The 23,524-nt window shown below is 40.2% G+C and overlaps 1 protein-coding gene across 1 annotated transcript in view; it reads right to left on the bottom strand.

Annotated features, from left to right (window-relative positions):
- Positions 1-23,524, bottom strand: part of AKAP6 (A-kinase anchoring protein 6) — a 366,558-nt gene that overhangs the window by 261,631 nt on the left and 81,403 nt on the right. Inside the window, exons 2-3 of the mRNA XM_047074636.1 lie at positions 18,366-18,617; positions 7,396-9,162 (exon numbers count right to left, since the gene is read on the bottom strand). Of these exons, the coding sequence (XP_046930592.1) occupies positions 7,396-9,162; positions 18,366-18,617 (2,019 nt within the window). The remainder of the gene's footprint in view (positions 1-7,395; positions 9,163-18,365; positions 18,618-23,524) is intronic.

Genomic DNA, 23,524 nt, shown 5'->3' with positions numbered 1-23,524 from the left:
CGATTTCTTGGCTATAACACCAAAAGCCTAGGACACAAAAGCAAAAACAAATGGAAATACAGCATACTTAAAAATTTTTGTGCATCAAGGTCTCATTCAAGAGAGTAAAAAGTCAACCTACAGAATGGGAGAAAATCTTTCCAAATCATATGTATCATAAAGGGTTAATATCCATAATATATAAAGAACTCTTACAGCTCAACAACAAAACATCAAATAACCTAATTAAAAATGGGCAAAGAACTTGAATACTTCTCCAGAGATGGTATACAAATGACCAACAAGCATGAAAAGATGCCTCAACATTACTAATCATCAGGGAACTACAAATCAAAACCACAATGAGATGCCACTCCACACCCATTAGGATGGCTATTATTAAAAAAAAAAAAACAGAAAATAACAAATGTTGGCAAGGATGTGGAGAAAATAGAACACTTGTGCACTACTGATGTAATTATAAATGGAGTAACTTCTATGGAAAATGGTATGGAGGTTTCTTGAACATTAAAAATAGAACTATCATGTGATCCACCAATCCCATTTCTGGATATATACCCAAAAGAATTGAGAACTGAGTCTCAGAGAGGTATCTGCACACCTACATTCATAACAGGGCTATTCACAATAGCCAAGAGGGGGAAGCAAACCAGATATCCTTCCACAGATGATGAAAAAACAAAATATGGTATAGATACACAATGGATTATTATTATAATAATATATACCAGCACATAGTAGATGCTGATAAGGAGATCCTGTCATATGCTACAACATGGATGAACCTAGAGGACATTATGTTACATGAAACAGATCAGTCACAAAAGACAAATATTATATAATTCCACTGATATGAGGTATCTAAAATCCATAGAAACAGAAAGTAGAATTGTGGTTACTGGGGCTGAGGGAGATGGAGGAAAGAGAAGTTTCTGTTTAGTGGGTAGAGAGTTTCAGATTTGCAAGATGAAAGAGTTCTGAGATCGGTTTCACAACAGTATGAATATACTTAAAACTAATGAACTGTACACTTAAAAACAGTTAAAATGGCAAACTTTATGCTATGTCCTTTTCATCACAATGAAGAAAAGGAAAAGGAAGAAAACTCAGGACAATGAGCTATTTCTTTAATGACTGCCATCATCAGCGTGGTATCATCGATGAGTCAACATACAGTCAAAATGAGGGTAAAAGATAGGACAACTTCTATATGGACCCATTTTATCTCCTGGAAAAAGGAATCAGTGCCAAGTTAATCCCAGGACCAAATCTCTTCTACATTCACATTACTCTGGGTTAACCAACCAGCTCCCTGCTCCATCTTGAGGCAGTAGCAAGGGTGGCTGCCTTCATACTGCTACCACAGACTTGACTACAATTTTACATAGCCTAGTTACAAAAAGCAAGCACTTGGCTAAGTATTTGCTGCACTGATTCTGAAATAACTTATGTGCAAAGACATCCTTAGCTGGCACCAAAGAAGTTTTTAAAATCAGGTTATAGATGTCTGAGATAAAATGCTAACAAGAGTTGGGTCACTGAACTCTAGTTGAGATGCCATAAACTGGCATTTGAAGACACTGGTTGCTGGAGAGAAAAGGGATCAGTTACGTCATGTATCTATCAACTTGGTACCAATGTGCTCAACCTAATGGAGTAACATCTTCCAGGATGAGCTTTGAGAACTTAGTGTGAGCAGGAAGTCTGTGATGTGAAAAGTGGACATTGCACTATACCCCAAAGGACAGATCTCCTGAAATGCTTCACTGAGGTGGCACCACACTGTACTGCATTCTCCCAGCCTTCCTGCAAATCATATAGCTGTTAATCTGGTGTCAAAATTGCTCACCTTAAACAAGTGACTACTCATTAGGCAGTTCATTTCTAGTCAGGTCATGAGGAAGAAGTCACGCTATTCACTTATGAATCTAGTAGTGGTTTGTGGGTTTTCTAAATAGATTTTATCTGGGTATGTGATTATTGTCTAACTCCCCTGGCATTGGACTATGTCTGTAGGAGAAAACCAGGTCAGTCCTGGCATCTCAGTTGGAATCCCAGCTCTCATATTAGCAGCAGTATGACCCTGGGCAAGTCATTAGCATTGGAGCTTCAGATCCAACATCAGTAAAACAAGACCAATAAGAGCTCTTCCACAGGGTTGTCATACAAGTTAAATGAAAGAACCTATATCAGAACCTGGCAGATGCTGATAAGAAATCATTTCCCTTCTTTCTTCCTTACTCTAGAGCAGGGGTCAGCAAATTTTTTTTGAACATTTCTTAAATGTTTTGCAATGAATGGGTCTGGTTCAATAACTTGACTCATGTTTTTCACTTTTAATTTTACACCTTGAGAAGCTCCTATTGGAGGTGAACATTCAGACCTGAAATGCTCAATTACCTCATCTACACAATAGGTTCTGGAAGGATCAACCATGTCTCAGCAAAATTCCCTCAACTCCCACTGAGAGATTGGGAAAGGGACATCCCTTAGGAACTCACAGAATTGGTTAACAGAAAAATTTTTATTTGCAGAGAAGAACAGGCTGCAACTTGTTTCTTAGGTTTTAAAATATCGCTTAATAAATATGTTTGCATTTGCTTGTATATGTATAAAGCACTTCTTAAAGGACATATAAACCAAAACAACAGTGATCACCTTTGATGGGGTGGGAACTCAAGATGTGGAATAAAGGGGCGCCTGGGTGGCGCAGTCGGTTAAGCGTCCGACTTCAGCCAGGTCACGATCTCGCGGTCCGTGAGTTCGAGCCCCGCGTCAGGCTCTGGGCTGATGGCTCAGAGCCTGGAGCCTGTTTCCGATTCTGTGTCTCCCTCTCTCTCTGCCCCTCCCCCGTTCATGCTCTGTCTCTCTCTGTCCCAAAAATAAATAAACGTTGAAAAAAAAAATAAAAAAAAAAAAAAGATGTGGAATAAGGATAGAGAGTTTTTTTACTGGATATTTTGTTTTTGAGAGAAAGAGAGAGAGAGAGAGAGAGAGAGAGAGAGAGAGAGAGCGCACAAGACAGGGAGGGGCAGAGAGAGAGAGATTGAGAGAGAAAATCCCAAGCAGGCTTCACACTGTCAGTGCAGAGCCCAATGAGGACTCGATCCCACAAACTGTGAGATTATGACCTGAGATCATGAAATCAAGAGTTGGATGCTTAACTGACTGAACTATCTAGAAACTCTTTACTGGATATTTTTAAACATATATGTTTTTAAGCCATGTGAATACATTATCTATTCAAAGAAATGAATTTTCCTACAGAATAAAAAAAATAAAGAGAAATTTTTCACATTCACAAAACCAGCCCACTTTAAGAAGGACCCAAATGTGAGGGGTGGGGAATGACAGGAACCTAAACGGCATCTGGGACACTTGTCACTCAGGTGTTGTCCCAGGGATTCTATCACAGCCCCATAAAATCCCTAGACTGTTAGTGGCCTTTTATGTGCCTTCTACCTTGTGTTCTGTGTGACTCAGAAAGGAGGCAGGGGAACTCGGGATGGGAAGGGAGGAGGAAACACCCCACTTTCCCTTTGATAAGGGTGGAGTCTGAAGCAGGATACATTCTTCAGCATTTTATAACTTTTTTATATCAGGCCAGAATTCTCCCCACAGATTGCACACTCCCTCCCTTCTTGGTTCAGTGTGTGCCACATTTACACATTCCTCCCAGCCACCTCCATCTCTCTTTTCTTTTCTGCCTTCAAATAAGCTTTACTTTTTTAATGAAACTTTTATTTGACTTTACTTTCAACTATCGTCTTTTGTCTCATATTGCTTTCTCAACCTAGTTCCTTGAGCTATTAGGAATGATTCTCTCACTTCTCAATCATCTGTATTCCAGCTTCTACTTCTACTCTTTCATTGAGTCCATTTTTCTCGAAGGTCCTCACTGACTCTCAACCAAATCTAAGGGTTGTTTTTTTTTTCTTTGTTATTATTCTTCTCAATCTCCCTTTTGGAGAGAACAAAGCTAATATCCATCTCACATCCCTTCTCCATCCATTTATTTAACACCCAAGAATCTTCTCTGTCCCTTCCTGGTCCCTACAGATGGGCCTATTCTTTGTTCCTGCCTTATAGCTGGGCTACAACTTGAGTCTCAGTTATCACCCCTCTTCTATTCTCTATCTATCCTCATTTTCTCAGGGAATTCATCTATTCTCAAGACTTTATCTAGTGAATAGAGTAAAGCACATGGGGCTTGAAGACTTGCTCCATGACTTACTAGCTGGGAAGTCTAGGAAAAGTGATTTCGTCTCTCTGTATTCAGATTCAGCCACTCTAAAATGGGATTCATTCATTCGAATGAATTCAGTCTTTACTGAGCACTTACTATGTACCAGGCACTGTTATAAGTTCATTATATTCATTAGCATGCTTAACAGATAAATACTTCTTCCCTCACAGACCTCTCATTCAAGCAGGGGAAACAGTAAACATACTAAAACAAAAACCATATTAAACAGAATAAAATGGCAGAATACAGTGAGAGCTGTAGAAAAAAATAAAACAGTTCAGGGGACACCTTTTAAAAGATGGTGAGGGTAGGCTTCCCTTAAGAAGTTGGTGTTTCAGTAGACACAGAAGAGGTTAACAAAATTAGAAATGAGGGCATCTGATGGAAAGATGCAGGCAGAGGGAACTGACAGAGGTCCTAAAGGCAGGGGCATGCCCAGCTTGTTCCTTCCTGGAACAGCAAGGAGGCCAGTGGGAATGGGGTGAAGTGACCGTGAGGAAGAGCAGTTGGAAATCAGGTCAGAGAGGAAATCAGGGGCCTCTCAATTGACAGGAACTGTTTGGGGTTTTGAGCAGAGGCATGATATGATCTGATTTATGTTTTAAAAGGATCATTCTGGCTGCTGTCTTAGAAATAGACCATAATGGGAGCAGGATGGGAGCAGACAGACAGGTTAGGAGGCTAGTGCAGTAAACCAGACAGCAGATGATGATGGTGGCTAGGACCAGAGTGGGAGCACAAGGGGGAAAAAGAAGTGGTCCATTTTGGGTAATAAAATCTATGCTGTAGGGCTGTTTGAGAATCCTATGAGAGAATTACTGCAGGGAAAGTGCCTAGTAGAAGCCTGGTACCAAGAGGATGGTTAACACCCTTGTTATTATGTTACATTTGCAGGTAGAAAAGGTTCTCTGGGCCCACAGGTAGATCAAAGCTGGAATGTGATATTCTAGGTCAACTGACCTGGGGGTTGGCAGCTGCCCCACTGAAGGGGGAAGGGAGGGTAGACTGACCAAGGGTCTTAATCTTCTTTCAGCCTTTGCTTCATATCCCAACTCTGGGACAAAATTTCCAACTCCCTACAAGACACTTTCCCTTAACAGTTTTATCATATAATCAACATCAGTGTATTTATTTTTTAAATTACCTGCCTCCCCTCCACCTCAAGCCAGCTACCCATCCAAATGCTTCCTTCTGAGGAAGGAAGAGGCTGAACACTTGACTTCATCCTTACACAATAATGGAAACAAAATGTGCTACCATTGTAAGTTGGTATTGTAGCCATTATCTGCTTAAAACATTTCTATTTACAAAAGAAGAAACAAGACCCAGAACGAAACATGATTAGCCATGGGCCACTCTAGGCTTTAATGACTGAGCAGGGCCTGGAGCCAGTTTTCTGGATCCAGCTCACTTCCTTCAACAGCCCTCCCCACCCTTGCCTGTCCCACAACACAGAAGTCCCTCAGATTGGCTGCCACAGGCCAGTATCTCTGCCCTGGTCACCGTCACAATTATCATGACCTCCTTCCTGTTCCTGTCAACTAAATCTTCCAGAAAGGCTATTGGAGGCCATGGCCTACACTGCTTTTAAGTGTGGTGCCTCTGAGTTCAAATCCTTACTCTGTAATTACTAGCTATGAGGCCTAAAGCAAATTTTCTAATCTGTTCTGCCTTAGCTTCTTCACCTAAAAAAGTCCTACCTCCTATGACTTAAACAGAATAAAGCACATAAAGCTCTTATCACAGAGTCAAGCATGAAATAAGAGCCCGGGAACCATTAGTTGTTGTGGCTTATATTACTACTCACAGTAGGAGTAACTTCACTTTCAGAGAAGTTTCCATAGGTGTCTGGTGAGGAAATTCTAACTGCCTTGCTCTGGTCTTCAGGGCCTTGTAGCAACCAGGTCTATTACATATATGGGAACTTTCATTGCTTTCTGTTTAAAACCTTCCAGTCAGGACAGTTCTCTGTACCTCCCGACCCCCCATAAACATGCTCGTTCCCAGTTCCCACCTCTGTGTTTTGGTTTATGCTCCTCCTGCCTGAAATACCCACTGTCCTCTCTGTCTAAATCCTGGCATACTCTTCAAAATTCCACTGAAGTTCTCGCACTTGACAAGAACGCCCCAGGCAAATCCTAACTCCACTGATATTATTTCTTCTTTCCAATACTACGGTATTTGCATGCAGTATATATTGATCACTTCCTTACTGAGAGGCATGGGAGCATTGAGCTAATAAGTATGGGTTCTAGAGCAGGTACCTGATCTCTCTCAGCCTCAGTCCCCTTAACCATACAATAGGGATGTTGTGAGGATTGAATATACAAATTCTTAGTAAAAATAATCATTAATATATGTTATTATTGTCTATTGACATTAACTCTTCCTTTGTTTTAGGCACCTTCATTTTCCTCCTCCAGGTTAGCCTGTCCATGTGTACTATACTTTTATCCAGTGTCTTAAATCACAGCTTAAATTATGGAGCTCAGTCCAGAGAATTTTGACATCTGCCCTCAAATACTTCATCTAATAGTCCATTCTAAAAGTACAGATTTATCCAAGATATCACCCCCACCTCATCTCAGAGCCCATGGATGGTACACAGTACAGAGAGCGTGGTGATCAGACAGGGGCCTCAAAGAGGAGGAAGACTGAAGAAAAACAAGGTCTCCCCCCTTAATTAGAAACATCTGGTCTATTTCTATAAGGAGCTAACATTGGGAATGGTAAGCTGTTCTTGGGTTAGAACAAACCAATCAAAAAGCAGTGAGGACAACTACAATATTCCATTCACATACTCCTGAGGTACTGGTCTGTGCACGGCTGCCGTTCTGCTTTATTTCGTGTTCCATTCAAGGGGGCCCACCATTCACCAGGAGTCATGATGGGTGTCACCAATATCAACAGAGATTCCTGCACCAAGCAGCGCCACACAAAGCTAATGCACTGACAAGGGTCGTTCCTAATGATGCACATTCTGCCACAGTGCAGTGATCATTGGGCTTTTTCTTTTCTATCTTCGGGGAATCAGGATTATGAAAAATAGCTACACTTTTTATGATGGTGATGGGCAGGGGTTGACCTTTTTCCAGCATTATTTCCAAAGATCATAGAGGAACTCTTTCAAGTCAAGAAGACCACCTTACCTCTATTTTTTCCCATATGGCTTCATAGTTGTCTTGGTGTTGAATATCTTGCATCAGTTTCTGAATTAAAGCAGATTTTGTGGCAGAATGGCTCTCGTTTTTCTCAGAGGATGAAGCTCTCTCCGACTTCTCATCAATGTATTTTTTCATACCAGAGAGAGGCATACACAACTCCTCGTCAGAAAGAATGTCACTCAGGGGGCCAGACTCCATGCTCTCTCCCAGTGAAGAGGCTATGTCACTGGACGAGCTGGGAGACACTCTGCCTAGCCTCGTATGCTTCTTCTTGACATGGTACGTGGGGTAGATCTCGGAATCCGAATTCATTTCAGACAGTTCCCAGTCATCGATATTTTGAATGGTTTCTCCTCTGGGTTTCTGAGGCAGAAGCTTTGTTAGGTTTTCCAATTTCAGAGCTAAAACTTCTGTCTGCTTGAGGTGTGAGGGCAGTGCCAGGTATTCGTCGGAGCCATACCAGGCCTCCACGACCTGACCGTTCCTGGTGACGTGACTTGGGGAGGAGGAGTAACTTTTTTTGCTTTTGTGTTTTGAAAGAAGGGGCACTGGAGACAGGATGCTGTCTGAGCCAGCAGAAGATTCACTACTTTGAGTAAGAGGTGGTGAACTGGATGTCTCTGACCTCACTGGCAATTTAGCATCCCAACTTCTCTGGTTACACGGCTCCAGTGAGGATGTGGAAACGGAGTCTGTTTCTGGCCTCTCTGTGGCGTTGGAAGTACCTGAAGGAATCCCATTCGACACTACTGAGCTCCTCGTGTTTTCGGCTTGCTTGCCTGAACCGGCTCCCCGTTTGGGTGTTCGGCACAGAGGCACCTCTGCTGGGGCCTTGTGTGGCTTCTTAAGTCGAGGTTTCTCTTTATGGCAGTCACTAAGCCTTCCCAGGCTGGAGGATATTTCCTTAATGTGACTTTTGACTGTGTTCTCAAGATTCCCATCTGCAACCTTGTGCAAACACTCATATGACTGGCTGGCAGCGGATGGGCTGTTGGGGTAGGAAGACTGTAACACCAGACAAAGCTTGGATCTGTCAGGAGCTTCCACCAGAGAAGGGGTGCTTCTGCTCAACTCAGGCTTGAGATCAGCCATCTGCTTCTTTGTAACAGTGCCTTTCAGATTATTCTTAAAAGTTTCCTCTTTAAGGAAAAGCCCTCTTTTTGGCAATGTGGGCTGCGTGGGAGAGTCCTCATTATAATTAAAGCAATCTCTGATGGATCGCTTGGGAGTTGCATTTTCACAAGGCAGAGGCTGTTGGTTCTTTGCCCCAAGCTGGGAGGAGGAACTGGATTCTTGCTTCACAGCCTCAGAAGGGGGTTGTTCAGCATTTGTCAGAGCTTCCCCTGAAGATGATGTCCCGGGCATTAAGCCTGGTGGCTCCTCGACGGTAGAAGCACTGTTTTTCTCGCATCCACCTCTGTCATCTGTTGAAAGAGATACTTGCGACCTCTCCTCCCTGACTGCTTCGCTGCAGTTGGGAGGGATGGGGTCAGTAGCCACCGTGAGTAACCCAACGCTTCGGATGAGCTCGGGGAACTCCTTTTCCATCTCGCTGTAGCTCCAAGAGTCAAAGGGTTTGGTTTTGACCTGGCTAGAGGTCATGTCACCTAGGCCACCGAGCAAATCCTCACTTGGACTGTAGTCAGACAGTTCAAAAGCAGTAATACCACAATCCAGGGACAAGTAATTTTGAGAGCATTTGATAGTTAACTGTCCTGAGTCATCCACTTCTGTTAGAGAATCAAGTCGGCCCTGAAACAGACAAGGGCAACAGTTTCAGTAAATGCAACATCAATTACACTCAACTGCTGTTCAAATGAAATCTCAGCAGAGGCCACTGTAAAGGTCAAAAATGCAGCTGTCTCAATTTCTTCTGGTTTAACATACAGAAAGGCATATTAATCAATTATATTGCTTTATATAGTATCCTGTTCTTAAATATTGGATATTCCTTTAATCTGGAGAATAAAGCCTTGATAGAAATGGTCAAGGTCAAGCCAAAAATATCCATTATTGCCTTAACTTTCTATTTTAAAATAGCATACCGTTCATTGAATAATTCATTTTTTATGCAATGCCTTATGTAATGATATTCTGGGAACCAAGTAATGTTAAGAGTAAAATCTCCATGAACATCTGTTTTGCCCCTTGCTATCATTCTAGCACCTACCACAGTGGTTAGCTTATAGAAGATGCCCAATAAATATTTTTAAGTGGTATAATTAATTACACTAAGTTTGATGTGTTAACTACATATTTCATATATATTTGTCATATTCACAAATCACAGGAAGGTGAACTATGATTTGCATACATCACAGAAATAGTTCAAGACCAGCTTCTGTTTGTACCCACCCTTTTGAAGGTAGACACAGGTAAACCTGGGGAAGAGTAATGAATATTAAAACCTTACCGTCTCAGTCCCTGTCCTCTTTCTCTCTCGACATGCATTTCTTGCCCCCACTCCCATTTGTGTGTGTTAGGTACCAAGTGCCTCTCTCCCTTGTTATTTATAATTCAAGATAACCCAGTTTGATTTGAAACCCCCCTATGCCATCAAATAGCTTTACAAGTATTATTAATTTTTAATCTTTAATTATGTGATTAAGGCTTTTGTGTCATCACTAATACAGTTTCTAATATCACACAACAAACAGGGAGATTTTTGATGGATGATTAGCTGAAGACAGAAGGGCCCTGGAATCCTGTGATGCCTACCATGCTAAGTAAAGCCTGGTCTAATCTAGCCCCTTAGGAGATGAAGGAAACTAAAACATGGAGGGTCATTTATCCCTTCAGGCCTCTTTTCTCCTGGAGGAAGAACCGGGTGAGCAAACTGAAGGCAGAGGTCATGTGGCCGCTGGACCCTGTGTCCTTTCAGCCAGGTTATCCCAAGAGCTGGTCATTCTAGAACCTTGCACTGGTTGTTGTTGCTGTTGTTGTTGTTGTTGTTGTTCATTTGTTTGTTTTACTTTTGGAAATTTTCTCTCCCTTCCCACCTTCACCTTGCATTTATCTCTTACTCCCCTTACTGGTACCCACAACATTCAGATAAATACTAATAAGCCTCATTTAACTTTTCTAAGCCTCAGCTTCCTCATCTATAAGTGGGGATGGTTGATTACTACTATTACTTTTTCATTTAATCCTCGCAATAACTTTCTTCTGGGGCCTGTACCATTGTCCCTGTTTTATATAGGAGGAGCCTAAGCCAAAAGAAGGTATGTAACTAGCATACAGCCTCACAACTAGGGGCTGAACTAGGCCTTAAATGCAGGCCTTCCGACCCTGAGTCCACACTCTGACCTCTATATCATAATTTTCTTTGATTCATTGGCTATTATTTTAAACAGACATACCCCCTCCTCCAGTTTGTTTTCCACATTGTCACTAGAGTAATCTTTACAAATTACAAATATGATGCTTAAAGTCTTTATTAGCTTCCTGCTGCTGGGTTAAAAATCCAAACTCTTCCAAGGACAGTCATGTAGAGGACTCTTTCAAGCCACTCTCCCCTCCCTGACTATACCAGCCGCAATGCCCTCCTTTCAGTTTTTGAACATAATGCGTTTCTTTTGCCTCAGGGCCTTTGTACATACTATTTCCTCTGTCAAGAACATTTCCCACCTACAATACCCCTTAACTAGTTTACTCTTACTCACCCCTCAAATCTCAGACCAAGCTTCACTTCTTCAAAATTCCAAACTCCCACCTAAGTCAGCATTTTTTCTAACAAGCTCTCATAAAACTATGTTGTTTTTCTTTTAAGCATTTACATCAAACTATAAATAAATACTTCTGTGATTACTTGATTAATTTGTTTCTCCACTATTTTGTAAGTACCATGAGAGTATCAAACACATGAAAAATGGCTGACTCACGAGAACATTTGCAACATTTGGCATGGTGATGTGCATAGAGTAAGTATTCACAGATACATCTGTTGAATAAATGAATGAATGGGTGAATGATGATATTTTGGAACGTATCTCTATGCCTTCATGTAATTTCTTCCTCTGATTATGTAGTTTTAGCTAACTCCAATGACTAAAAGCCCAAGTTTCAGAGCCAATTCTAGCTCCAACACTAATTAGCTATATGACCATCAGCCAGTAGCCTGATGTCACTAAACCTCATTTCCTTCATCTGTAAAAAGCAAATGATAAACCATGTCAAGGGCTGTTGTAAGTTTTAAAGGAGATAATATATGCAAAACACAAGTCTGGCACATGGATAGGTGCTCAATGAATGTTCACTCTTACTACTTATTATATTATTACTTTTACTGATCAAGTATATTGAGGGGGAAAGTGTCATCAAAATGAGAGGTATCCCTATGCTAAATTACATTGTACAAAATGAGAAACCATTATTAACTGCCAATCTCAACAATAATTATCTAAATGAAATTGTGTGGCTTTTATGCTTCATTCCTGGACTAAGCCCATGAAATGACAAAGTCAGAAGACAAATCCACTGACGAATGAGCCAGTCAAAAAAAAGTCATACTTTATGCAATTTTTAAGAGAGTAATATGGAAATTCTTATCTAAAAGCAGGGTTTGGGGTGCCTGGGTGGCTCAGTCGGTTGAGCATCTGACTTCAGCTCAGGTCATGATCTCATGCCTCGTGAGTTCAAGCCCCACGTCGGGCTCTGTGCCGACAGCTCGGAGCCTGGAGACTGCTTCTGATTCTGTGTCTCCCTCTCTCTCTGCTCCTAACCCACTCACATTCTGTCTCTGTCTCTCTCAAAAATAAATAAACATTTAAAAAAATATTTTAAAAGCAGGGTTGTTCAGGCAACTACAGATGTTGGTGAGGATGTGGAGAAAGAGGATCTCTTTTGCACTGCTGGTGGGAATACAAACTGGTGCAGCCACTCTGGAAAACAGTATGGAGGTTACTCAAAAAATTAAAAATAGAACTACCCTACAACCCAGCAATTGCACTACTAGGTATTTATCCAAGGGATACAGGTGTGCTTTCTCGCATGGGCACATGCACCCCAATGTTCATAGCAGCACTAATCAACAATAGCCAAAGTATGGAAAGAACCCAAATGTCCATCAACAGATGAATGGATAAAGAAGATGTGTGTGTGTGTGTGTGTGTGTGTGTGTGTGTGTGTGTAATGAAGTATTACTCAGCAATCAAAAAGAATGAAATCTTGCCATTTGCAACTATGTGGATGGAACTAGAGGGTATTATGCTAAATGAAATTAGTCAGTCAGAGAAAGACAAATATGATATGATTTCACTCATATGAGGACTTTAAGATACAAAACAGATGAACACCAGGGAAGGGAAGCAAAAATAGTATAAAAACGGGGTGGGACAAAACATAAGAGACTCTTAAATAAAGAAAACAAACAGAGGGTTGCTGGAGGGTTGCTGGAGGGGGGATGCTCAAAATGGGTAAGGGGTATTAAGGAATCTACTCCTGAAATCATTGTTACATTATATGCTAACTAACTCAGATATAAATTAAAAAACAAATTAATTTATAAGCTAAACAATAAATAAATAAAAGCAAGGTTGTATTTTTAAATTTTTTAATTCAGTACTCAGAACTTATTCCTTCACAAAATTAGTATTATTAATGATAGTTAAGTTCCCAAGCTATCCCATAAGTTGGTATTTAAATTACTAACTAGTTGAAATTTGCATTATTTTCTATCATTTGTGTCATGAAAGTACAGCACTGCAGCTACTTCAGTGAGGTTAAAGAGATTTTAAGTAAAAGTGTTTCTATGATGGGTAGAGAAAAAGAAATTTGACAGTTCAGGTAAAAATTAGACCCTTACAAGTGTCAGGTGCCTGTTTCTGGCCATGTAGAATACTGCAGCCCTGGGGAAGTATTTGGTCTCCATTTTGAGATACTGTCTTAAGTATCTTAAGATCAGGGAGACTGTTATGCTCAAAAATAACTGGTACTCAAGAAATATTAGATGAATATATGGCATGAAACCACATCTCAGATAACAGAGTATGGTTGCCTTTTCCTAAGTCTTCCCCTAGAGATCCCTTCCCTAGCCAGTCCTTTGTTTGGAAAAGAAAATGCCATACTCAAAGACACTTAGTGCTCCAAAGGGAACCCTCTCCCGTCCTGTTCCCAACCAGGCCAAGATTTCTGTTCATGGTTGAGTGTCACTCAGGGGTAACTATTTTTAATAATGCTGCACTTTTAATGTGAAAAAAAAAATTCCTCCCTGAACAACAAAACAAAAAACAGCATATAGAGTATCCATTTCATACCCTAAAGACCAAATGATAAGCATGTACCTGAGGTATTTTTTAAACACAGTTTGTTACTAAGAACATTCTTCAAAAGTACTTTTTGTAGATTTCACCATGCAGGGGGCATTTTTTTAAAGTTCTCTGAAGTATCTCAGAGCAGATGAATAATGAGTTTCATTTCCTAAAATATTGCTTAGTAATACTAATATTTTTAGCCCCATTGCTTTCTTCTGGACCAGTCGTCCCAGACAGTTTTCTAATGTGTGTAATTAATAGTCTCGGGTGGATAGGGAGGTGGGGAAGAATGAGCGTTGTTTTTACTGTCCTTTTTTCTTCAGAGATATCACATTTAATTGCGTAGTGCCGTGAGTTGTGTCATGGGTGCCTAGCAATGTCTAAGCTCGAATATACCTCCATTTCATATGCTATGAAGCAGTTTCTCAGATGAAGCTTATGTTTTGTGGAGATGGTAATGCATTCACTTTATTGATGGATAATTTATTCACTTTATTGCTGGCTTCTATCTGGTCTCAGACATCAAGGAAACCCTTCCCCTGCCCCCAGTTGAAAACACAAAATTTTGCTTTGTTCCTCACCCATGATTAACTGAAGCTCTTCCAAATGTCTTCTTAGACATTTTCTTTTTATACAACTGCATTTTGCTACCAATGAATGAGATTTAATACTCATAATTTAGAGATTTGAATATCTCCCTATTAAAAAGCCCCCAAAGTTATATCAGTGTCCATGGTCACATCAGGGTTAGTTTTGTGCCCTTATTTAGAGTTCTTAATGAGAAGAGAGTTTGAAATAGAATTTACTGGTTTTAACCATGGGTACACTAAAAAAAATTTATATGCCCCTCCTTCCCCTTCCTCCTCTAATCTCACTACATGCTGTTTGTTATGCTTCAACTACCAACATACAAAGTCACAGACCTCTTACTGGTGGGCAAGAGGAAAACACACACAAATAAATTCAAAGAGTCTCTATTTTCTACAGGCTAAAATTATGAGTCAAATGATTAATTTCCAAGATTGATCCTATTCCACCAACCTAAAATAGTATCTCCGTCTTCTATCCCTAAAGCAGTGATTATCTTCATTATTTAATTCAACTTAACCCATCAGATTTTTATATACAGTGATTCTAATAAGGTGCTGTGGTTGATAGAGATGATTATAATCCGGTACCAACACTCATGAAGTTCAGATCTAGCGTATACTTTGTCATTATATAAACTGACCTGTGACAAGTGCTCACAGAACACAAAGGGTGATGGTGTGTGTGCTCTGGAAGGATAAGTGCACTCCCACAGAGAGGGTTAAGTATCATTTAGGTAAAGTGCTTGCCACACCATCTGGCTTAATCACTGTTTGCTTTTGTGTTAATATTATTAATAGTTACCACTACTGGTGTGATTTTACCTCAACCTCAGTCATGTCATCTGTAAGATGGATACAAGAGTATCATCTGTAAAATAAGAATACTGGGACCATCCTTGCCTGTCCTCCAGAACTGTTTGAGGCTCTAACAAAATTATGAAGGTGATTCCTAACAGGTCTCATTCATCTCTGACTGCCTACTGCCTTACAGATAGTAGGAAATCAATAAGTATTTAGGGGAGGTAAAAGGAAAGTGGGAAGGAAGGGAGGGACAGAGGAGAGAGGGAGGAAAAAAACACTATTATTATAATAGAGATTGATTAAGAGGTAGTTTTCTTTGTTCTATTTATTCCTAGATTTATGCCCTGAGGTAGTCACTTAACCTCTCTTAGATTCAATTTTTCCCATCTATAAAATGGAACTATTTTTAATATCTCTTACCTTCTTTACTAAATGAAACAATAAATATAAAGTGTTTATCAAAGTATCTGAAATATAAAAAATTTCAGTACAACACATTTTTACACAATGTTGAGCTTTGCCCTGTTCTTTTTATTTGTTTACTTGATTGGTTTTATCTTAATACAACATTTGTTAATTTGTTTTCAAATATGGTCTGCTTCATATTTAAATACAAGAATGAAACTTAACATTTTGTTTTTGCAAAGACAGAAAAGAGAGAACTTGCCACTTTTTCAGCTTCCCAACTTATCCTCTAATATGGCTCAGAAACTCAACTGACTTACAAAAAGAGAAAATGAATTCACCTTCACTGGAAGGACATCTACTATTCCAGGTCATCAGCCTGTTTTATGCCATTTCCTTCTTCATTCTAGAAATCTTCCACAGCTGACTTTATTCTGATGAAGCTTAGAATTTTAACCCAATTCTCTTCCCATTTTTCACAGTCCCAGTGTGCTTGCTGGCAGAAACAAATAAAACTAAGCAGTCTTTGAAATGGTCTCATGGAATTCACACTAGAGGCACAAACAAATAGGATCAGGTATCCATTGCTTTGGGAAGGATGGTAATGGAAACAGTGCTTCAATTCATAGAAAAATGTCAACAAAGCCGATGGCTGAGAATCCACTGTTCCTTTATCCCTCACACAACATATTCTTGCATATTTATGACAGAACTAAAGAATTCCAAATATGAAAATGCACTAAATTGTTTCCAATCAAATATGTAAATAACTGTTGAGCTCACATTGCGAGAACCATAATGGATACTACTTAGTATAAACTTGAAACATAAAACAGTGGCCAGTGACAATTAGTTAGCCTCAATGGCTTTTTCATCATTACCTGGGCTACCCTTCATGAATGACACAAATACATGATGAAAGTATTCCACAAAACAACAACAATGATAACAATAAATCCTAGAACACTGCTCTATCCCCCACTCAACAACAAAGAGTTGGTGATTAGCAAATGTTTATTTAATGAATAAATAAATATATAAAGGGAAGTGGTTTGATCCAATAATTTCTAATGCCCCCTCTATTAGTAGAAAGTAGGCAGATCTGATGACTAATCGATACTGGATGTTAGAGCCAGCAGAACACATAAGGAGGAAAAACAACAACAAAAATATATAGATTGAAGATGGCAGGTAGATTTCTATAGAGCTCTTCAGAATTTAGAAAAATCTTTCCCAACTCTCATCTCTACCTCATTACATATACCTCATGAATACCAGATTTAGGGCAAAGTTGGACAGTTTGGGATTCTTAATAGCCTCTCAGGACCACAAGAGTCCCAATCAAGGACCACCTAGGGATCGCACCGGGGAGGGATGGCATCTGGGCACTAACACACACACCAATGGATCACCTTATGATTAAAACAGGGCTCTACCGAAGTTGGTATCACCTCCCCCAATGCCTTGATGGCAGCAAAAGCTGAATGAAAAAAAAGAACACGACATAAAGCTAGAAGTGAGCCTAGGAGATTTGGATTCTCATAAACTTCCAGGGCCTGCAGGGAATTTGCTATAGCAAGAGCATCATCATGAAAACAATAATCAACAAGTATAAATCATTTATGAGAATAAGCACAAACATGTTTTGTTGTTGTTGATATTGCTGGAGACACTGAAACATTAATACTAAATTATGCAACACTCATTATAAGACCTGTTAATCTTACTTATTTATGTATCTTGTAAACCTCTATAATATATATTTTCCACAAAACCAAAGGTAGAGCACTAAACTGGATGTCAAGAGCCAAGGGACTATATACACGTATATGCACACATTCTATGATTCTACACACCATATCTATCTACACATACACACACACACACACACACACACACACACACACACCACAGCCCCTGCTTAGTTAGCACAATGCTTTGCTCCCATACATATGTCAATTTTATTTGGGGTTAGGAGAGTTCACTTGGATTAAAATTCACAGTCTTCATTCTTAAGCCATGCATCAAAAGTGACAGCAATAAGCTCTTTAAAATACCCTTAATATGAGTACAAAAAAATACAAATATATTGGTTGTGTAAAATTCTGAAACCCATTTGACTTCTTACATCCAGAATGACTTTTTTTAAAGCATGAATTTAATCATGTCAATTCCCCAAACTCTTTTTCTTTCCCTAAAATATATTCTAATTCTTTTAATACGAGTTTTAGTATGACTTTTCATCTTTATAATCTGACCTCTGCTTACCTAATAGGTAATCCTGGTCCCTTAAACTTTTTGCTCCAATCCTTTCTATAGCTCTCTGAGACTGTCATTCTTTCTCTTGTGTCTGGATCTTTGATGATGCCATTCTTTTTGCCTAGAAGATTTTCTACCTTTGTTACCCAGTCTAATACTGCTTCTCCTTTAGGTCCAACCTGGGACTTTCCTGTCTGAATTAGGTTCCTCTTTTCTATCTTCCAGTAGCAATATGTAGACTTAATCACAATCTGCCTTTAATGTCTGTCCTTCTGTCTCTATCCCCTACTAGACCACTTGAGGGAAAAGACCACATTTTGATCACTATTATACTCTTAGCACCTAGTGCTTAGCATATAGTAAGAGCACAATAAATATTTATCAAATAACTGAATGGGGAGCAAGAAGCCAGGTGAGTACCAACAACTGTGGGTGGTATCTGGGCAAACCATCAGGTATGAATTAACTCTGGTCTAAAGCTTTATTCACATTAAAAGTACCCTAGCCTCCAGTCACTATACCTAGATTCAAAGACCAGCTCAGGCCCTGATTATTTACCTACGAAAAGTTCCTATCCCACATCTCTGAGCCGAAAACATTCTTCAAATGGTCACACGTGATGACACATGACTTGGATTCACATACCCACCTCATTTGTCTCTTCGGAGAAAGCCTGCAGAATGTCCGTCTGCCTGGTGTAGTTGCCATTGGCGTCCTGCAGACCCTGCAGGATGCGCTCCCTCAGGACCAGCACTGAGACTCGGAGCTGATGCCAGAGGAGCTGCACGGCGTGGATGTCCACAATCACATTGACCGAGTAGGACAGCAGCTTCAGGGAGAACTCTGTTTCAAGGAGGGCATGGATTTGCTCAACATGATCAGAAATATCTTCGCAAATGTCCTGTAAAGAAAAACAAAATACATGAAGGCTATTTTCCCTTAACCTAGGGACAGTGGCGGCAGGGGGTGGGAGGGGCCGGGGGGGGGTGATAAAAAAAAGTCACTCCTTCACTTCACACTAATTGCCAGGGCCAAAAGGTCTGGTAAACTGCGGGTTGGGTAACTTGCCTTTATTTGTTTTTTAATTTTTTAAATTATTTTTTAAATTATTTTTTAAATATAAGTTATTGTCAAGTTAGCTAACATACAGTGTATACAGTATGCTCTTAGTTTCGGGGGTAGATTCCCGTGATTCATTGCTTACATACAACACCCAGTGCTCATTCCAACAAGTGCCCTCCTCAATGCCCATCACCCATTTTCCTCTCCCCCACCCTCCCCCATCAGCCCTCACTTTGTTCTCTGTATTTGAGTCTCTTATGGTTTGCCTCCCTCCCTCTCTGTTTGTAACTATTTCCCCCCCCTTCCCTTTCCCCATGGTCTTCTGTTAAGTTTCTCAAGTTCCACATATGAGGGAAAACATATGATACCTGTCTTTCTCTGACTGACTTATTTCACTTAGCATTATACCCTCCAGTTCCATCCATGTTGTTGTAAATGGAAGGATTTTATTCTTTCTCATTGCCAAGTAGTATTCAATCATATATATAAAACACAGCTTCTTTATCCATTCATCAGTTGATGGACATTTTTTTTTAATGTTTACTTTTGAAAGAGAGCGACAGAGCATGAGCAGTGGAGGGGCAGAGAGAAAGGGAGACGCAGAATCCAAAGCAGGCTCCAGGCTCTGAGCTGTCAGCACAGAGCCCGACGCGGGGCTCGAACCCACAAACTGTGAGACCATGACCTGAGCTGAAGTCGGATGCTTAACTGACTGAGCCACCCAGGTGCCCCCATTGATGGTCATTTAACTTGCCTTTATTTAATATCAGATACATAGCTGCAGGCTGTATTCTTGGCCACTGGACCTTCAGTACATGCAGGTAAGTTGATCTTTTTCTAAACCACAAAAATGCTACTATTCTTTCAGATTCAATTCTTTCAGATTGAAAGTTCAGCCAAGGTAAGAGGTCACCTCACAAATCCGCTCTCTATTCTCTTTAGTTACTGTTTGTTTGTGATCCTGGCAAGGGAGCCAACAGCTGATCTCTTTGCTAGTGGCGAGTTCCTCTGAGCACACAGTGTTTCAGGAGAGAGGCATCATCCAGACAGGTAGCAGGGAGAAACGTGGGCTAGAATGTGCACTTCATAGGAATACCCAACCATGCTCAAGAAGCCATGGGGTCTTTGATGTAAGGGACAATTGTCACATTCCCACAAGAACAGATTTTCATCTTTAAATTCATAATGAGTATCTAAATTTCAACCCACACTTCACAATCAGAATCACTCTTTTTAAAAACCTTTTTATTTGATTATAGTTGACACACAATGTCACATTAGTTTCAGGTATGCAACATAGTGATTCAAATTCTCTAAACTTTATGCTATGCTCCCTGCAAGTATAGCTACCATCTGTCATCATACAACACTATTACAATATCATTGACTTATTCCCTATGCTGTGCCTTTTATCCCTGTGATATTTATTCATTCCATAACTGGAAGCCTGTATCTCCCACTCTTCTTCCCCCATTTTGTCCATCCCCCATCCTCCCCTTCGCTCTGGAAACCATCAATTTATTCTCTATATTTATAGTTCTGACAGAGAAAGAAAGTCAGAAAAATTCCAAGGACAAAAAAGACAAAATACGGCTGTGTTTTTAAGACCTGGACATTTTAAATAAAAACATTACTAAATCAAAGTTTCAATCTCCTCCACACATACTATTAGGTAGGCAGATTTGGTGCCGGATATCTCACTTGTCCTTACAATTTCCCAAATTTCAATTGTGCTGTCAGAGGCTGGCAGCACAAAATGGGTAGCATCAATGGTAATATTTACTCGAGCAATTTGAGTCCATTAAGCATCAAAAGGATGAACATGTCAGCTAAAGTACTCAGCGACTCATGTTTAGTTATGCATCAGTGATTTTTTTAAATGGGACTTTTATTTATGATTTTTATTAAGGCTAAAATGTAGGATAACATTTGAGGTCTGAGCCCTATCATGACTATCCAAACAGTCAGTCTAGCTGGAAACATAACTTTTCAATTTCATACAATTCAATTACTCATTTTTAAAGAAAAACTAAAATGGAATCTGTATTTAATGTGTAATAGTAGGCAAAAAAAAATCTATTGAAGAATGACATAAAATTGTGCTGAATTTTTAATAAAAATTATTGTAAAACTCCAATAAGTGCTCCAATATTATTTCTTGAAACTCAAGAACTAATTGGTGATACTTATGTAAATTGGTGGTAATAATTTGAAATAGATTAAAAGTTTAAACAGACTTTGGAATCCTAATTAGGTAAAGTTCTGACTAATGTGGCCCATGAGCACATGCAGTCCAAAAAAGATTTGGTGCAAAAATCACATTACCTCATCAACCAGTACATGGAAACCACTCAAAGCCAGATTAGCCAGTCTCTGCTGGCCTTCAGCACATCAGGGCAGGCCTCTAACTGCTATCATCAAATAGTCCATATTGACTGGGATCTCAACAGATGCCTCCTTGGAGCATTTACTCCAGTTATTTCCCACACTTCTTATTCTTGATACCTCAACCACCACCCCAGAGTAAATGTCCTGTATCCTTTGCCCTCTTAGGATGCTCATTTCCATGTAGTACTGTGTTACCTTGGGGAACTCCCTTCCTCCCACTGCTGATCTCTTACAAACACTGTGCACTTTCCTGGCTAATACTCCCAGTCCATTGTATAAGAAATTCTCCATAACTTTTTCACAGAATAGTACATGTATCTCCTGCTCTTACCCAAACGTGACTCTGTCCCGGGTTCCTGCTTCCCCCACTGCTATCCCATTGAAGTCTGTTCCTTCTCCCAGCCCTCACCTGAGAGATGGGGGAAGGGCAAGCCTCACTGCTTCTTTACACTTTCTGATCACTACTCTTTTGCCCTCATACTAACACCCTTTGTTTCTACTAGGTGTCTACTCTCTGCTATGCCTTCCCATCTTCCTTCTTCATTGCTATTACCTACATTCTCTTGCACTCCTCACACTGAAGAACGCATATGGTTCAGTTTTCCTCTCCCTATTGAGCAGACCATTACCTGAGGTAATGTTTACACTGATGAACCAACCAACACCCTTGCCTCAAGTTTCCTTTACTCCACAACCCTTAAGACCTTCATGACTACTCCATTAGGACAACTCTGCCATATCTCTATTCTGGACCTTGTCACCACTCTACCGGTGGAACAGTATCAGAAAGTCTCCTGTGCCCCCAAACTCTCTTTGTCTTTTTCACTCCCATTCTCCCACTACAGGTGTTCTCCAACCTCATCTAGGCCACCAGCCCCCTCCACCCCTTTTTCTCATAAACCACCCCCTCCTGCAAAGCCTCTATAGTGATCACTTCAACCACACCCTTGGCAGTGTTTTCCACTTTCTCACATTCTTGATTTCCTCACTTGGATTTGTTAATATCAGTCTCCTGGGCCCTACTATGATCCTGCCGATTCAGAATACATTATATACCTAGGACAGGAAAAGGTTTGGGTAACTATTATGCCACCTGCTCAGAATAGCCAAAGAGTCATTTCTCAACCACCCCACTCCCACCTTCCCATATAATATGTTATATACAGTCTTGGCACCATCAAAACAACATGCCATCACTCCTCTTACACATCATTTGGTTCCTTCATGATGAATGTAGGAATTTAATCAGACCCAGGCCATGGTCAAGATTGCCAGGCAACTATCCAGGGGAAACAATGTATAAGGGGCACTAAAGCATCAACGGTGCCAGTTAACTAAGGTCTTCACACCCTCCTCCTTACATATCTGTGAAATAGAAATTACCCCTGTTCCTACAGAAACAGATGGGCCCTGAGAGAAAGAAACACTGTCCCCACAAGAGCTCACCTCTATCGAGTATTTTCGCAATGTGCACGTGCAGTGTCTGCTGAAATTCTGAAACTAAATAATGCATAGCATGGTACAACTTTCTGGGGTCTATTCATTTATTTAATCATTTGTATGCCCTCTACTCTGTCACCAGGTGTCTGGTTTGACAAAATTACATGCACACACAAACTGTAGAACAAGAATTCCAGATGTATGTGTAGGGTGTGTGTGTGTGTGTGTGTGTGTGTGTGTGTGTGTGTGTGTGTGAAAGTATGTACACCCTCCCCCAAACATACTATACTTGGAATATTCGATGAGAGGTTTGTTGAGAGAAATAACTGAGTGATTCTGAATCTGTACATACTTTTTAATGATATAAAATCTGCTTTCCTCTGTCCCTCTACATAAATGTCAACCAAACATTTAAAGAATAATCAGTTTGAAGCTTCTAAGCCTTAGACCCTTAACTATTGCCAATTTGCCATACGTTTATATGAAAGAAGCGGAATATTATTGACATTCTGTTTATTTTAATGCAGTCAGATAACTAGGTATTAGAAACTTTTAAAAAGGATTTGCTAAATGGCTTCCTTCCAGCAGAGACTGTTTGGAATTAAAAGGCTCTGAGAGATCTGACCTGTTGGAGGCCCTGTGGGCACTAAATTAGCAAGGTGAAGAGGAAGCATTTGAGGTGGGGTCGGGGAGAGAGGAGGGTCAGACCAGAGCCCCACTGATGCATATAAGGAATCACTAGTGTTCGGCCTTGACTGGACATGTGACTCAAGTAGATAGCAACTGGAGACTGGACTCAACTCACATGGCCAAACTGCTCAGCATATAACAAACTTTTGAGCACTGCAGTGCTACTTGCTAGAAAAAAAGTTAGCAATTTTAGATTCACAGATTTAGGAATACAAAAAGAAACAATCC

The sequence above is a fragment of the Lynx rufus genome, unplaced genomic scaffold, assembly GCF_022079265.1.
Source record: "Lynx rufus isolate CCGP_SWC_20201006 ecotype Redwood Valley unplaced genomic scaffold, mLynRuf1.p SCAF_13, whole genome shotgun sequence".
NCBI lineage: Eukaryota > Metazoa > Chordata > Mammalia > Carnivora > Felidae > Lynx > Lynx rufus.
This window is presented reverse-complemented; position numbering and strand designations above follow the sequence as displayed.